This window comes from Poromitra crassiceps, assembly GCF_964638095.1.
Source record: "Poromitra crassiceps genome assembly, chromosome: 1".
NCBI lineage: Eukaryota > Metazoa > Chordata > Actinopteri > Beryciformes > Melamphaidae > Poromitra > Poromitra crassiceps.
In genome coordinates, this window is record NC_139623.1 from 514,841 (window position 1) to 532,500 (window position 17,660).

Sequence of the window (17,660 nt, forward strand, 5' to 3'; positions counted from 1 at the left end):
ATGCAACGCCCTCCCCCTCCACTGTTTTCAAAATAAAGAAATACATTCAGAAAGACTTGCTCTTTCATTGGCGGTTTGACAGCCTGTTTTAATGTCCCAACAGCATCATGACATCGATGTCACAGTGTGTAATGCAATGCTTTCGGACGTTGCCCTTTCCCTGAATTCCACACCCACCTCCTCTTCACCAGCTCGCAACATGTTCGGAAGCAGCGCTGCTTTGCACCCGTCAGGGCGCATTGCCTTTGATGCGGGGCTGAATGTGCCACCATGGGATCCACAGTGACACCATGACATCTCACGCAGAGTCAAAGCAGGATGACATCAATTTCACTGCCAAAAACAAACAAAAACACATCTGCCTCTCTCTCTCTCCTAACATGTCATCTATTGTTGCACAAAAGGGTAAAATGTCAAAACAAAGTCGAGAATTCAGTTCATAAATTAGATTTATTCTTTTTTATATATATATATATATATATATATATATATATATATATATATATATATATATGTGTGTGTGTGTGGTATACACATCCCAACTGTTTAACATTTCATTACTGAAATTAAGTGTCATTTCCAGAAAACAACAAATATATGGGCCTTGAGGAAGAACCCTGCACGCCTGAAGCACCATACATACATGATTTTGTATTTTGTTTCTAGTATATACATGAAATCCTCTCGTCTAGTTTTGCATACAGTACCTATATTGTACATAAATATGCAACACACATCCCCCTTTTCGTTAGAACCTGCATATGGTTTTCATCTCACCATGCACAGATTTGTTCAACCTGAAGCATAGGCACTGATTTTTTTTTTGCTTGTTTCAAAAGAAATTAAGAAACCTCTATACGTATATTATACAGTGAACCTTTCATCTCAACCAAGTACTTTGGCAATTGTCCAATGAGCAACAAAAACAAAATTGTTTTCATCTAAAATATTTTCATATAAAAAGATGAACAACTCATTATGATGACACATGACAGTTCAAGAGTAGGCATTACATTCGTTACTACATTAGTCCATGCAATTACAGAGAAGATGTTTCCCGGTAAGGCTTGAAGCCTTTTGGAGTTCTTGTTTTGTTTGTCCTGACCAATCCGTGATGGTATTGGGGAATAAACTTTGCTTTTATTGTCTGAATTCAACAGTGAGTCCTATGCAGCATTTAGTCCTTGTTGAACATCCCTAATGGGTTTATATGTGTGCCAACACAGTGCAACAGAGCTGAGCTGCAACCAACCAACCTAGAAGAACAAAATGCTTCGCTGGTCCCATAAACAGTGAGCAGTGTTGCCATACTGATGAGCTGGACAGAACAAATGTTTAAGACCTTCTATACAAAGTGTGTTCACGTTAGATTGCAGTTGCGAAACTTCTTTGGCAAACGCAATTCAGTGATAGTCTTATATTTCTACATTCTGATGTACAAAAAGAAAAATCCATTCCACCACAGCAGGCTGTAAATAACTATGTTGTGTTATTCCATAAAAGATGCTGCATGTAACATTTTCATTGTCAAATTAATTGTGATAAAAGTGGTGTAATTACCGTAAACAAATGAGACCATGGTTGAGATGATTGGTAGCCTCCATTTCACACTAGTAGGATTGTTTGTCCTGCTTATCAAAATTAAGACATTTCCAACAACAAACATGTTGTTTACATGGGCCTTTCTCTCCTTGATCTGCCGTTGACAGAAACGTTGAAAGCCTTAGCTCTGTTTGCATGGGAAGGACCACCTTTCTATGTTGTGCCGTAAAGCAATTGATTCCCCATCGATTTTCTGCCTAAATACTACACATAACACCTTCAAGATCAATTCTCTTATCTCACGCACGCACACGCAAGACTTCAACCAATCAGTGCTGAGCACAATCCAACATGCATTAATTTTGAATTATATCCCATTGGTTAGCAAACTCCATGCTTTTTGTCTCTCAAGCACAGGATAGTGACAGAGATAGGAGACAAACCTACAACAGCTCCCCTCTCTCTCTCTTGCTCTTCTCCCGTCTCTCTGCTTTATCTGTGTATTCAGCTTCTCGCTCATCTCTTCATTCAAGGGCAAAGGGGAAAATATGTTTAAAATGTGAACATTAAATGAAAATTGGGACCCTAAAGTTGTATTGAAGCAGAACAATAACTTTACAGTCACATGTTAACCTTTTCATATTACTATGATATTTAGATGGAGCAGTGCCAATTTGAGATGGGGGGTTAGTGTGAGAAAATGGCACGGGGACGTTCATCCTCCCTTCCGTGTGAGAACAGCTGCCTGAAGAGATGGAGTGTGAAGAGTCTCTCCCTCCTCTTCACACCACCTATTCATAGATACAGTATGAAGGGCGGGACACAGCCTCCACCCAGAACAAGTAAGAAAAGAACTCTGACGGGGGAAAAACAGGCTTTGAATTTGCCGCGTGCATCACAGCATTTCTTCATAGAACAGCAGGTAAGCCTGAGAGCCGAGGACCCTGGACTCTGGTACCGTCTGAACAGTGCTGTCACTGATGTAGACCCACTGGCCCTGGGAGGTGCTGCCGGCTTCCCTCACACCTGAAACGCACGCGCACACACACGCACACTTCAATGATTTATTTATGTCCACAGTACAAGGACATAAACACTAATAATACAATCAGATATTGGAAGTCAGTCAGTTAAGTGCCTAATTGGCAACCACATTAATGCATACCGTCACCCTCTTAAAATAATGGCCTATGTCAAGCGTGTGACTTAGGCCGTTTTATTTTTGCCTAAGTCAAGACAATGTGACTTAGGCAAAAATAAAACACACTTGAAATAAAATGCAACTGTAAGTCAGGCCGAAGTCAGTTTTCTTTGCCTAAGTCACAATGGCATGTTCGTAAATTGGTTTATGTTACATAATTGACAGTGTTATTTGTATGTCAATAGTCATTTATTGTCATAAAAAAATTGTGAAATGATTAATAAATATATTCTGTATTTGGTTCAGTTTTTTATGTTTTCTGAAAAACTTAAAAGTGACTTAGGCCATTATTTTAAGAGGGTGACGATACACAAAGGATAATAACACAGGATGATGACAACGGCAGGTCGACACCGATACAGTAATATTGTAAGACAGATAACGGTCAGTAACCACTTCATGGGTACAAAAAGCAGCGGCTCCTCTATATTGAGAGGCTACGAATAAGAGTAGATATTGAACAACATCTCGCTAACTGCTTGGCCCTTCTCTTAGGGAGCCCAGCCATCTGAAGGTTGTAGTAGGGAGTTATAGATTTAGGCGATGTCTCGTCATAGACGCTGGGGTAGCTGGCTGGGGGCGTGGTCAGGGTGGGGGAAATCCTCCCGCTCTTCCCAGCCAGCATAGTTAGCATTTAGCTGCTAGCCCAGCCCAGGCAGACAGGATCAGGGATTCAATCACCGCACTAAATGCACATCTGAACAGACGTTTATGTACCTGATGTTGAATCCCCAATCCTGTAGTGTAGAGCCACAGTAGCCTGGGTAAACCCAGCCTCCACGTGACCTGGAGGCTGGGTTTACCCAGGCTAGAGCCACAGCACCGTGCTTTGGGGAGTCAGCCCATTGAGATATATGTTTTTTTCCCCCCACAGTCTAGTCTCGGCGCCAGCTGTAATAGCATTTTGTGGGCGTTCCCACACAGACCGACTGTATCTTCTATAGCTCCATACCAGCCACTAGAGGGCTTTTGGTGTCAGAAAGAAATCACCTTGCTTTGTTTTGCAGTCATCCTCTGGCGGCTACTTTTTGGTGCACCAGACTTGGCACTCAAATTTAATAGATAAAGACCAATTGCTGTCGTAAACATCTTATGCTTCTGGACATGATTAAAACAGTAGGGAAGAGAGAGAATACTTTTCTAAGGAGAAAAAAACCCCCACAAATCATAGAACCACAGTCTGTCAGCAGTGGTTATGGTGGCATCTTTAACCCGTCTGACATTAGAAATTAATGCTACGAAAATAATCTCAGATCAAGTCCTGTTCGCTAGTTACCAGCAAGGACAACTGCTTCCTTGTGCTTCGCCACATAGTCTTTCAATTCTATTTGTAAAGGAGGCACCCTCTTTGAGAAGCAGAGTATAAGAAAAAAATAGATATTTATAGCAAACAAAGACTTCTGTTATACTGTAAATATGGTCCTCAAGGTTAGATGGAGTGAGGCCTTCGCTGCACCAGATACTGAGCATCTTCATGAACTGCACACATGTATAAAGACATCAAAAAGCAAAAAGGTTTGCCTGGGCCTTACCTGACAGGTTCCTGCGATGCTGCTCTGTTTTCCTCTGGGGAGAGCGCACTTTAACGTATGCGGTGTAGTGTCCCCCCCGCATTGAGCCGCTGTGCTCAACAATCCCATACAGGCTGTAGAGGACACGCTCGCCGGCTGCCAGGTTCTACCCAAAATGAAGGGGGGGAAATTAGCAAAAAGGGAAACAGGGCCAGAAAAGAAAAGGTAGGAGTCTCCAAGAACAGTGCAGGAAGCCTCAGCAAGAAATGCTACAACCCAAGGTCATTCTTTACAACATGAGCTGCTGAGGCAAGAAAAAAAAGACTGCTTAGCATACCTGCCAACACTCCCAATTTACGCGCGAGTTGCTCTATTTTTAGTACTAGCCCTGTTCGGAAATGGTCCCTATGACAGAAATAGTGGACTATTTAGTGTGTTCGCCATTTTGTACTAGTGTCCGCATTCTCAACTGTTCATTTGATTCACTATAGTCCGCTATAGAATACCCACAATGCACAACGATTTCCGGTATACCACAATGCAATGCGGTTGTCTGTCTTTACCAAAGGAAAAGAAGAAAGTCGCTAGCTCACGAGCTAACAAGCTTGTGAGCAACTCGACCAGCACAGCTTGCTATTAGGAGACAGTATATATATATATATATATATATATATATATATATATATATATATATATATATATATATATATTGGCCATTTACAAACCTGAACCTGAACCTGTGTTGACTCACTTTAGTCAGCCCTAATTACCCAATTAAAAAATCTGGCCCTGTCTGCTTGGGACCCCTGCCGATACCCGTGCCAAATACTGTCAGGCCAACGGTGTCTGAGTTAATGGAAACAGAGAGACATACAGTACAGAGATACATTCATAGGTTTGCTCATTTTTGTGCAAGATAGATAATCATAGTAATAACAATAAAAAAATAAAAAATAATAATAATGATTTTCTTGAAGTACATCAAGCATAATTTCAAGCACACAGTGTTTTTGAACATTGGTTTCCATAGTGTTCTTGGTTTGTTTGGTAGTAAAATCTGAGTGTGGGATACCTTGCAGGTTGCAGAGCAGAAGGGAGCCAGATCCAAGACCAGAGGGAAATCAACATGGCGGTTAACCTTTCGTAGGTTCATCCCTGCCTTAAAATACAAAAACAGAAGCACAACACGCAGGGTAAGGTTTACAGAAACACAAGCTTAACACCATCGCCATTTAGGATACTTAGGCCATGTTCACATTACAGGCAAATCCGATTTGCTGTTGAAGTCATTAATCATCATTATCTTGGTTGGTTTCCCAAATCTGATTTGGGAGTGTGTCCACCAAAAACCTGATGAAGGTCTAGCACCGAAACGTTGTTTCCCTATTGTCTTCTAATAAAGAGTTTACCAGTAAGGTCAGTGTTTTGCGGGATTTTCTCCACTCCTAGTTTATTGTTCCATCCTACGCACCTGATTTAAAGTTTTTAAAGTGTGCAACAGCTCTTTCACAGACTTTAGTGTGTCCACACTGCCACAAATCTGATTTGGGCAAGTGTTCAAGTCGGATCTGTTTGTCCAGACCTCCATATGTGGTTTGGGACAAGTGACACAAATCAGACTTGGAGCATCCAGACTCATAAAACCAATCTGGATAGAATCATTAATAGGTAATTAAAGTTCACAAATCAGATTTGGCCTCCTAGTCTGAACATGGCCTTACAAAACATACACAACAGCCTCAATAAAAAAATATATACACATACATCAAACGTAGAAGGATTTAATATAATTAAAAAATTAATAGATTCTTCGATAGATTAATGTAAATCAACAGAATTCAGCAAGTACAAAGTGAAGAGGATGCTAACCTGGTGGAAACGTTTAAGATGCAGTGTGATGACAGGAGGAAGTGAGGATATCAGCATCTGCTTCCTAGCGCTGGTGTAAACCTTCTCCACCTTCTTATCTGTGCAACAACACAGAAGCACAATGCTTTGTCTGGGTCAACAACAGTGAGGTTTTGAGTGAATAAGTCAATCATGAAAAATAGCAAAATTATCAAAAAGAGATTTTAAGCTTTGTCTCCATTGGGAGACTAGAAACACTGTGTGTGTGTGTGTGTGTGTGTGTGTGTGTGTGTGTGTGTGTGCGTGTGTGTGTGTATGTGTATACATACTGTACATACACATATATATATCCATACATAGACATACATTATATACATACATACACACACACACACACACACACACACACACACACACACACACACACACACACACATATATATGTATATATATATATATATATATATATATATATATATATATATATATTTTACATACCGTAATTCTTCCAATAAGCACCTGTACTCTAATTGCCGCCGGGTCTTCCATTTCCCACCGGGTCCAAATTGAGCATAATAAGCGCCTGACTCATTTTGCCGCCGGGGCGTTTTTTAGAATAAATACGGTTTTTTGTATGTTTTTGTGTTGACTAAATTCAGTCACTTACGGTAATGACATTGTTTTGGAGGAAGTCAGGCGGAAGTTTCTCCTCCTGTCAGACAGTTTTATATTTTATTTATACATGCCGTAACCGACATGTTTCAAGTATGCATACCGCATTGTTTAATGCTAAGGATTCCTGTATGCAACGTGCTGGAGACGCTGTCTAACCAGGAGCGGTGGGCAATTTACGCTAACGTAATGTTAAGTTGTGCCTTGTAAAAGTGCATTTCTCTCAGCGGAACAGCGATCATAAATGCAGTATGGATTATACCATTATACTGGACATGTATTGGAAACTTGGCGTCTACCTACCGGTATTTGGTAAGTCTGCTTGTTTTGTCTAGTGCTGCAGTGCTGTTTGGTTGGCGTTCGCTTGGTCGCTACGTTAGCGTTAGGGCTGTGGCGATTCACTTATCTCCCGATTCGATACTATCACGATTCTTGGGTGCCGATTCGATTTATATTGCGATTCTTAAGTATTGCGATTCTACGATTATTGCGATTCGATATTACAATTTATTGCGATTTTTGTTTATTTTTTTCTTTTCTTTTTTCAGTTTGTTTGCTTTTTTACACTAGATTAGAACATGGGAAAAGTTGAATCATACACTAGAGACTGTATATTATCATGAGTAGGGCTGGGCGATATAGTTAAAAACAGGGGCGGACTGGGATCATAATTCAGGCCGGGCATTAGATACCAAGCAGGCCAGGCTGATATGGGCCAACGCGCGTGAAATTTGGGCCGTTTGAAGCCAGATTTGGGCCGTTTGAAGTCCAATTTTACAATGAGATGCACCCACTTTAACCCTGAAGTGTAATTATTACTTCAGACTAACTAATAAAGTAATAAAACCACTAGTAAACCAGTAGGCGGCGCCTGGCCTGCTGTTCAGTGAGTGGCCTGACTGCAAGCACCCAAAAAAAAAAAAAAAAAAAAAAAAATTGCGATTATCGATTCTGGAATAAAAGATCGATCCAAAAAATCGTGACATTAAAAATCGCGATACTTAGGTGAATCGATTTTTTCCCCCACCCCTAGTTAGCGTGCCTTCTATGTTGCTTTGCTGGGAGTGTCTGGCAAGCGAGACTAATAACGTTGCTATGACTTCTTTCCAATGAAACACAAACAACTGAATGTGTGAGCGGTAGGCTAATGTTACTTGTTTAAAATATGGTATTGTAAAGTGGTGCATAATACTCAGTAGTACTGAATCATTACATGTCCATTTGTTACTCTTTTTGTGTACCCTAATATAAAGTGAAATATATCCTTATCAAATAAACACTCGCTCCAGGTGAGATTTGAACCCTCAGCCCCAAGATTGTTAAATTGTAAGTCTGGTTCTCTAACATCTGAGCTAACCAGCCTGTTAGTTGGTAGAGCCATGCTATGGATCTGTAGAGCCAGAGACTAAGTATTAACATACACATACATACACAAGGATATATTAACATCCTTAACATATGATGGTCTCGACCTAGTTTCAAGATGAAGACCAGTCACGCTGCCTCACGCCACACGTAATCTAGTGACATAGCGACCTCATCATCAGATGTAATCCTAGCGTGACGACAAGTGCAGTAATCCCAGCGTGACGTTCGCGTGACGCACTTGCCTAGGTGACGCCGCTAATGTCGTCAGTGCAGTAATCCCAGCGTGACGTTCGCGTGACGCACTTGCCTAGGTGACGGCGTTAATGTCGTCAGTGCCGAGGCTATGACGCGGGAGTATTTATAGCCACGCTTGGTGCACCATCGTCCTCTTTCCCTGATCTGTGGCCGCTGCACCTGAGCTGATCTCATCCCTTCTCTGGAAGCCGCGTTTCACCCCACCCACCTCCCCAGTCCACCACCAATGTATTGACTCCTGAAGAATCCCCTACGGGGGGGGGGTTCTCTATTCTAGCCCGAGCAGATGCCCTCCCGCCTCAAGAAGAGAGGCATCTTGCCATGGAGTCACTACGCCCAAGAATCAGTTGCCATGCTGCCACGCCATCAGAATTAATGCCATACCGTTTCAGGCCATGAATCTTATCGCCATGCCATACTTTAATAAAGCTTGCTGATAAACCTTACCCTCTGGTCTCTCATGATTGAAACACAAATAGTGTAGTACATGCGCGGCGCCAGGGGGGGGCTAGGGGGGGCTTTAGCCCCCCCTGAAATTAGCCAAGCCCCCCCTAAGCCCCCCCTGTAAACTAGGCTAATACATCATAGTAGAAGTGAAAATTCCCAGCGTACTTGAACACCACGTTTACACACCTCTGGCTGTCTGAGAACCGGGCCGGCCCATTTTTTATGGAGGGGTCTCCCCCTACTGGCAAGTGATTATGGCGCGTATTATGCCATGGTGTGATAGAAGGACCTCCCCCCTCTGCTCTGCTCAAAGTGGCCTGCTCCATCTCAAAGCGTCTCTCTCGGTCCGCGGAAGTTAAATTTCCTTACGTACACGTAATCAATATCATAGGTCAATATCTACGGAAAATGGACATAAAACAAGCGTCTATCGTTAGTATCGCGCGCCTTTATATTGATCAAGCGTTTATGTTGATGGCTATCACAAAGGAGATACTTTATTTTGCTTTGTACACTGACTGGACTGGACACAGTGGACAGCACAGGACTCCTCAGATCAGATCGAGCGCGCAGGTAGGCTGCCAGGGCATGGAATTTATATTTGATATACATAATGGCTTTGTTAAGACTGGTTGCCTACTGTCTGTGCTGTTGTGTTTTTTGGCCGCCGTGCTCATGCGTGTGGTGTGAATGTGAACATAACTGTCGTTCTCCCATGAAAGTTTGTTGTTTTAATTAGATCACAACTTCTGCGTTGGAAGTGGGCGCCTCTTTCAGGCATGCTCCGTTTGTAGCAGGGAGGTGTTGGAAGATCTTTCCTGCTTCTGCTCCCAGACCGTAGTCGAGAAGCACAGGGGAGGTTTGCTCTCCTCCAGGGCCGAAGTATAGTTTACTTTTAGCTTCGGGACCAACCACCCACAAATACACAGCAGCGGGAGAAACAGTAGCACACCGGGACACGCCTGTAGCCTTGAGATGATGTTGCATTTATTACCGACCACTTCTTCCGTACAGTACAGTTGTTATTATTATTCTATGTGCTAACTTTGCTATTAACGTTAGACTTCTCCGCTCATTCATTCACAGCCACTTCCTTGACTGACTGACATTGACTGACGCATGCCCACTCGCTCTCTCTCGCTCCACCACGCACTCGCTACGTCAAATCACTAGCACATCCCATTCTCTTAAATGGCTACGCACGTTAGTATCCTGATTCCATAACAGAGGCAATGGGTCCCATTTTTATAGTCTTTGGTATGACTGGCCCGGTGATCGAACTCACACAACCTCCCAGTCTCAGGGCGGCCACAGTGAGCTGGTTTTGATAAAAGTATCAAAAAAACGCCTCAGTCACTATACAGTCTTGTTCATCACATCACTGGCGTGATTGTTATATAGTGCAATCTATCAATCGTTCTATTTATTATTATATATTAAATCTTTTGTGTAAATTGTGAATATAAACTCTTGATTTACCATCTAAATGTGTGTGCTGCATATAGCCTTGTGTAACTGGACTTATCAGTCTCAACATCAGTGTGACATAGGGCTAAATACACAGTCAGTCTTCAGCTCATTGAAGCACTTACATGTTGGGTTGGCGATTTGGCTCTCAAAGGAAAAGCAGTGGGCCCTCCTTGTCTAATAGTAGAGCCTAATTCACACCCTATCATATTATTATAATTTCTTATATTAGTGTTTCTCAACCTTTTTACACAAGTACCTGAGAAATTACCACCATATGAATGTATGAGAGGGAGGGGCCCCCGCGTACCACCAGTGGTACCTGTACCACAGGTTGAGAAGAGAACCACTGTCTATTTATGTAGAAAAAGTTAGCCCCTGCTGTAAATATTTAAGCCCCCCCTTAGCCCCCCCAGGCACAATTGGCTGGAGCCGCTACTGGTGTAGTAGCTGTACTGTACCGCACTGTAGCTGCTACCATTATGTATGTCTAATGTTTAATTGTATGTTTAATTAGGTATAGCTATTTGCACCTGTGCAAACAGAACGTCAACTATGTTTAAGTATGTGTATGCACATGCCATGTGCACCTATGTGCAGTGAATATGCCACTGTCTCTGACTTGTCTTATCACTCTACTGCCTTATTGCTTGTTGTTTTCCTGCACTCACATGCCGTTATTTTTTGTACTATGTTGTAAACAGAGTTCACAGCACAATAATTTCACACGTGATACTTGTACTACGGAGTGACAATAAAAATCTTGAATCTTGAATTAGGTTCTATCCACATACTACTTTCTGTTCAAGTACTTATAGTTTTGAAGATATATTCCACCCAAATACTACCTTCTCTCCAAATACTTATAGTTTTAAAGGTATATTCCATCCAAATACTACTTCATGTCCAAGTACTTAGCTATGTTTCAGCCAAATACTACTTATGTCAAAGTACTTGTGTTTTAAAGCACAGAATATACCTTCAAAACTAGAAGTACTTGGACAGAAAGTAGTATTTGGGTGGAATATACCTTCAAAACTATATTACTTAGTCTCTGGCTCTACAGATCCATAGCATGGCTCTACCAAGTAACAGGCTGGTTAGCTCAGATGTTAGAGAACCAGACTTACAATTTAACAATCTTGGGGCTGAGGGTTCAAATCTCACCTGGAGCGAGTGTTTATTTGATAAGGATATATTTCACTTTATATTAGGGTACACAAAAAGAGTAACAAATGGACATGTAATGATTCAGTACTCATAAACTACTGAGTATGATGCACGACTTTACAATAGGGTACACAAAAAGAGTAACTAATGGACAGGTAATAATTAAGTAATAAGTAACTAACAATTAACTATATACTCACAAACCGACCATTGACTAACCATTAACTAATGAGTAATTACTCTACTAAGGAACTAACAACTAATGATTAACTACTATACTCACAATGTGACCTTAAAGTCGAAGTGAACCGGAACGGAATGCACCAGCGCGAGCGTCGGACACTGAAAACAAATTGCGAGGCGGACCATATACGTGTCGATGATTTGATTTGACAATTCTGACGACTGGCTTTGGCATTGGCCAATCCTGGCGTGTTCCACCCCCAAATCGAGTGGGATTCAACCTGTTGTCATGCTATGCGAGTGGGATCCGCAAAGTACCAGGGAGCCAGCTGCTTCGTGCGGAGCGAGCGGACAATCCGATCCATAGGTGCTGCCTGCCCGCCTGGAATCTCCGAGAGACGACCCCTGACAGCCAGGGAGGCTGTCAGGCTCGGAGGCGCGTGCCATTTTCGTTATAAATGTAAATAATATTCCTGGAATGCATGTTTTAACGAGCCAGTTACATTTCTTTGCATTCTTAGACATTACCGTTTGATCTAGTTTGCATAATTGCTCAAGTTAGTAGTTAGTTTATGGGCTAGAAACTCTGCCAGATGACAGGCACTAGGCGCCATTTTCCCCTTCATTTGGAAGAGAAAATTATCCTGTAATGAAGATTTGATTGACAGCTCCATGTCGTGAAATGATTGGTTGAAATGGGGTAGAAATTTGATAGTACTAGGTGACGTCAGCAAACTGTAAATTACTGTTATCAATGAAATCTTGAAAAACGAACTTTTGATGTGAAAAAGTGTGAAAAACTAAAGAAATTAGATTGTTGTGATTTGTTTTGCATACATTATTAAATAGGTGCACTGCATACCCAGGTATTTGAACTAAAAGAAAAGTCATTCTTGGGTTCAGCTCGACTTTAAGTAATGATTAACTAATATATTCACGAACTGACATTTATTAATCATTAACGAACGATTAACTACTCTACTCATGGAACTGACCAATTAATCAGTAACTAATGATTAACTACTATATTCACGAGCTGACATTTAGTAATCATTAAGTAATGATGAACTACTCTACTCAGGAACTTAGATACTAATCATTAACTAATGACTACCTACTCATTAACTATGATTAAATAATCACTAGCTAATGACTACCTACTCATTAACTAGATGAATTAGTGATTGACTAATGATGAATTATACATTAACTACTCATTAACTAAATATTAGTTAATGATTAGTTTACTAGTAACTACTACATTATTTGTGTACGTTATTGTAAAGTGTTACCCATATGTTTTGTGAGTATTTTTGACCGCTGAATGCAAACCTGCCAAACCTACCGGCTGAGCTGCTCTTGCGCAGCTGCTTCTGTTTGCGTTCGGTGCAGCTCTCGCACAGCAGCTTGTTGTTTCCCATCAGCAGCTCCACCGAGGTGAACTGGTGGAGGCAGGACTGCACCGAGCACTCCTTCGAGCAGGGCGTGTAACTGTGGGACAGGGCCTGGAACGCCCCCTGGTGGTGCGGGTGTTGGTGGTGGAGATTGTCTCGGGACTGCTGAGGCTGCGGCTCTCCCTGCTCCTCTGCAGAGCAGTGCGTGGAGGCGGGGCTGTCGAATCCCAGGTTCACCTTGGAGACCGCGCTGACCAGCTGCTCGACGGCTCCGCCATGCCTGGAGGAGGAGGCCGGCAAGGGGGAGGGGGTGGACGTGGGCGTAGGGGAGGGGGTGAGGGTTGAGGTAGACGCGGACGTGGGGGTGGATGCTCGGGCGTGGCTGGAGGAGGAGGGGCGCGGAGCCCACTCGCTCTCCGAGGCCTCGCTGTCTGCGTCGTTGCTGCTGTCCTGCGGTCCAGAGTCTTTCTCGCTGCCGTCTGATAGGCTGCCGGCGGCGGCCATCTTGCAGGCTGTGAGGCTCCGGGCGTCTGATAGGCTGCCGGCGGCGGCCATCTTGCAGGCTGCGAGGCCCCGGGCTACTCCCCCAGCCACCACCTCCTCCTCCGGTCGCTCCGCTCCGATGCCTGCTCCCTTCTCCTCCACAGAGCCTGAAGACCTCCTCTGCTTCTGGGGGGTGGGGGAGGATAATGAACACATTATACAGTGTAGGTGCCATCACTAGTGGAACTGTGGCCAAATACGGTCACCCGTTGCTCTTGATGCAGTTTCCGGTCTTTTAGGACAGATTTTTCCAAGAGGTCTTTGCTGAAATGCAATTGAAGTGAAATAATAATAATATAATTTAGAAGGTAAGAAGCAATTCATACAGATTGGACATCTAAAGACAACTGAACTTAGTACACACAAACAAGAAGAGCAAGATTTGTTTTAAAGATATTTGGAGAGGGGGCATTTTTGCCTTTATTTTATTGGACAGTAGGCAGACAGGAAAGGTGGAGAGAGAGAGGAGATGACAAGCAACAAAGGACCAGGGGTCAGACTCCAACCCGGGTCAGATGCACCAAAAACTAAGCCTTTGTGGTATGCGCTCTACCAGGTGAGCCACCGGCCTGTCACATTGCACCATCATCCATTTGCAGACAATGGAGAACAAAATAACTTGCATGTTACATACAAAAAAACGTCAAACCATGATTAATTTATGAGAAGCTACAGTGAAAAGAGTACAGGATGAATTATATTGAAAACTGATTATATTATATTTAACACACACGCACACACCCTACCTGTCCACTCAGCTTCCTGGTGTTCTTATTCAGAGTGTGTGCTGCAGCCAGAACCTGGTCCGTGTGCGCCACATGGACCTCTTGCTCCCGGCTGCTCTTGCCCAGCCTTCCAGGGTTGGACGGTTTGGATATCTGAGCACGACAAACAAAAAGGTCACCAGCACAACGATGGAACCAAAACAAACAATCTTGCCATCTCTCAAATAACTGAAGCGCTTATTGTGCTTAGGCGCACTGCATCTGTATCATAATGGTTATCATCATATTCTAATTTGTATTTCCAGATATTTTCTTATGATAAATTTGAGCGGCTTACCCTCTCCTCTATGATGGGTAGAGAGATGTCTATGAAAGCCTCCTTCACCGTGGAGATCTGAGAGAGAGCGAGAGAGAGAAGATTCATTAAGTCACTATCAGCAAATACATTGGTCATCTCAATAAATAACTTGTGTATTGCTTCTTAGGCTGTAGGCTGAGTCTACTTAGGCTGTACTTGATTGACAGTGAGACTAATGCTGGGGGGGGTGGGGGGTGGTGTGCACCTGGCTGGAACGCTTGGACGTCGGAAATTGGAAATTTCAACTGGGAAATTCTGAACTCAGAGTTATCTGGAACGTAGCATCAGTGTCCTGTCATCTGCAGAAATTCTCAGATGACTCTGCAGTTGTGTGGTGTGTCAGTGGCGGAGAGGAGATGGAGAACAGGGAACTGGTGGACCGCTTTGTGACTTGGTCTGTAAACAACCACCTCCTCCTAAATGTGTCCAAAATGAGGGAGATGGTTGTGGACTTTGGGAGGACCAGGACTGAGTCGAACCCTATTTCCATCGGGGGGTGAGGAGGTGGAGAGGGTGGACAGCTACAAATACCTGGACTGAGAAACGTAACACAGAGGATGTAAACAAGAAGCGGCAGAGCAAACTCTACTTTTTGAGGAGGCTCAGATCCTTCAATGTGTGGAGCAAGATGTTGCATCATTCTAATAGTCTGTTGTGGCAAGTTCAAGGTTCAAGGTTTTTTGAACAAGTGCAATTCTCTTTGCAGCCACCTGCTGGGGCTGCAGCATCAGAGCCTGCTGGGGCTGCAGCATCAGAGACCTGCTGGGGCTGCAGCATCAGAGCCTGCTGGGGCTGCAGCATCAGAGACCTGCTGGGGCTGCAGCATCAGAGCCTGCTGGGGCTGCAGCATCAGAGCCTGCTGGGGCTGCAGCATCAGAGCCTGCTGGGGCTGCAGCATCAGAGCCGGTGACTCTAAGAAAGTGAACAAACTGATAAAGAGAGCTGGCTCTGTGCTGGGGGCCACTCTGGAGACCCTGGAGGTGGTTGTGGAGAGAAGGATGTTGCACAAGGTGCTCAAAATAACATAACACACCCCCTGCACGACTTACTGACTGGACAACAGTGTGTTTTCAGTCAGCTCCCCTGCAGTGAAGGCCATTACAGGAGGTCTTTCATGCCCACTGCAATAACCATATACAATAACTCCCGTACATGCAGGGAGAGGAGACTCCTCCTATTTATTTATTTATTTAAAAGGATCCCCATTAGCTGCCGCCAAAACGACCGCTAGTCTTCCTGGGGTCCAAACACAATACACAATACATTACAGCAATAGTAACTGTAGACAGTAAAGTTCAGTAGTAAAATAACATAGTAAAAAAATAAGAAATAGTACAATGCAGTGCAATACAGGAGAATCACAGAGTAAAGAGCAGTATATAAAACAAAACAAAACAACAACAATAGTTTGGTCAGCTGGTTATGTAGCTGGTCAGCTACATTAGATCAGCTGATCTAAAAGACACTATTCTAAAACATACTATTAAAAGAAAGACATAATGGGAAGTAAAGTTGTGTGTTCAAAGTGTGTTTGCTGGTGTTAGTGAGTGCAGGTGGGATCTAAGTTTCCGTTTGAAACCAGCCCTCCCATGGATGGAGGAAATGTTTACTGGCAGACAATTCCAGGACATTATAGATCTGTATGTGACTGTTTTCTTCATAAAGTTGGTTTTGGGTCTAGGCAAAGTCAACTGACCCCTGCTCGCCCCTCTGGTGGAGTGTGTGTGAGTACGTGAGCTATAAATTATGCTGTCGAAGAGAAAGCCAGGAGTTTGGGTATTGATAACCTTGTGAAAATGTACAAGTAGGATTGATAAGAGTTTCTGCTCAACAGTAAGCCATGTGAGACGTGTATGTATTTCAGCTACGCTAGCCCTAGGGGAGCACCCAAGGACCAGCCTAGCTGCTTTGTTTTGTGCAACTTGCAATTTTTCAAGAAGACCTTTAGCTGCTGATGACCATACCACAGAGCAGTATTCCAAGTGACACAGAACCAATGAGGAAACAATTTGGCGAAGTGCCAATGATGTAACAAATAATGCACATTTCCTAGTACGTAATTGCAACAGCACCTATGACACTACCCACATTGTTCATGCACATTGCACACTTATACACTTTGCACATTTTGTACTACGTTTTGTATAATCTGCTCTACAGTGTACAGCCATATAAGATAATATAATATAATATGCTCTACAGTGTACAGCCATATAAGATAATATAATATAATATGCTCTACAGTGTACAGCCATATAAGATAATATAATATAATATGCTCTACAGTGTACAGCCATATAAGATAATATAATATAATATGCTCTACAGTGGACAGCCATATAAGATAATATAATATAATATGCTCTACAGTGGACAGCCATATAAGATAATATAATATAATATGCTCTACAGTGTACAGCCATATAAGATAATATAATATAATATGCTCTACAGTGTACAGCCATATAAGATAATATAATATAATATGCTCTACAGTGTACAGCCATATAAGATAATATAATATAATATGCTCTACAGTGTACAGCCATATAAGATAATATAATATAATATGCTCTACAGTGTACAGCCATATAATATAATATAATATAATCTGCTCTACAGTGTACAGCCATATAAGATAATATAATATAATCTGCTCTACAGTGTACAGCCATATAAGATAATATAATATAATATGCTCTACAGTGTACAGCCATATAAGATAATATAATATAATATGCTCTACAGTGTACAGCCATATAAGATAATATAATATAATATGCTCTACAGTGTACAGCCATATAAGATAATATAATATAATATGCTCTACAGTGTACAGCCATATAAGATAATATAATATAATATGCTCTACAGTGTACAGCCATATAAGATAATATAATATAATATGCTCTACAGTGTACAGCCATATAAGATAATATAATATAATATGCTCTACAGTGTACAGCCATATAAGAT

At 42.3% G+C, this 17,660-nt stretch overlaps 1 protein-coding gene across 2 annotated transcripts in view; it reads right to left on the minus strand.

The window, feature by feature from the left end:
* Positions 1-740: 740 nt before the first annotated feature.
* Positions 741-17,660, minus strand: part of usp45 (ubiquitin specific peptidase 45) — a 122,350-nt gene continuing 105,430 nt past the window's right edge. The window contains exons 12-18 of one of the 2 annotated variants that reach the window (XM_083635969.1): positions 14,664-14,720; positions 14,348-14,479; positions 13,010-13,727; positions 6,124-6,221; positions 5,327-5,413; positions 4,276-4,420; positions 741-2,568 (exon numbers count right to left, since the gene is read on the minus strand). In XM_083635969.1, the coding sequence (XP_083492095.1) occupies positions 2,438-2,568; positions 4,276-4,420; positions 5,327-5,413; positions 6,124-6,221; positions 13,010-13,727; positions 14,348-14,479; positions 14,664-14,720 (1,368 nt within the window). In that variant the 3' untranslated portion in view covers positions 741-2,437. Of the gene's footprint in view, positions 2,569-4,275; positions 4,421-5,326; positions 5,414-6,123; positions 6,222-13,009; positions 13,728-14,347; positions 14,480-14,663; positions 14,721-17,660 lie in introns of those variants that run through there. The other variant, XR_014552681.1, reaches the window with a different exon arrangement.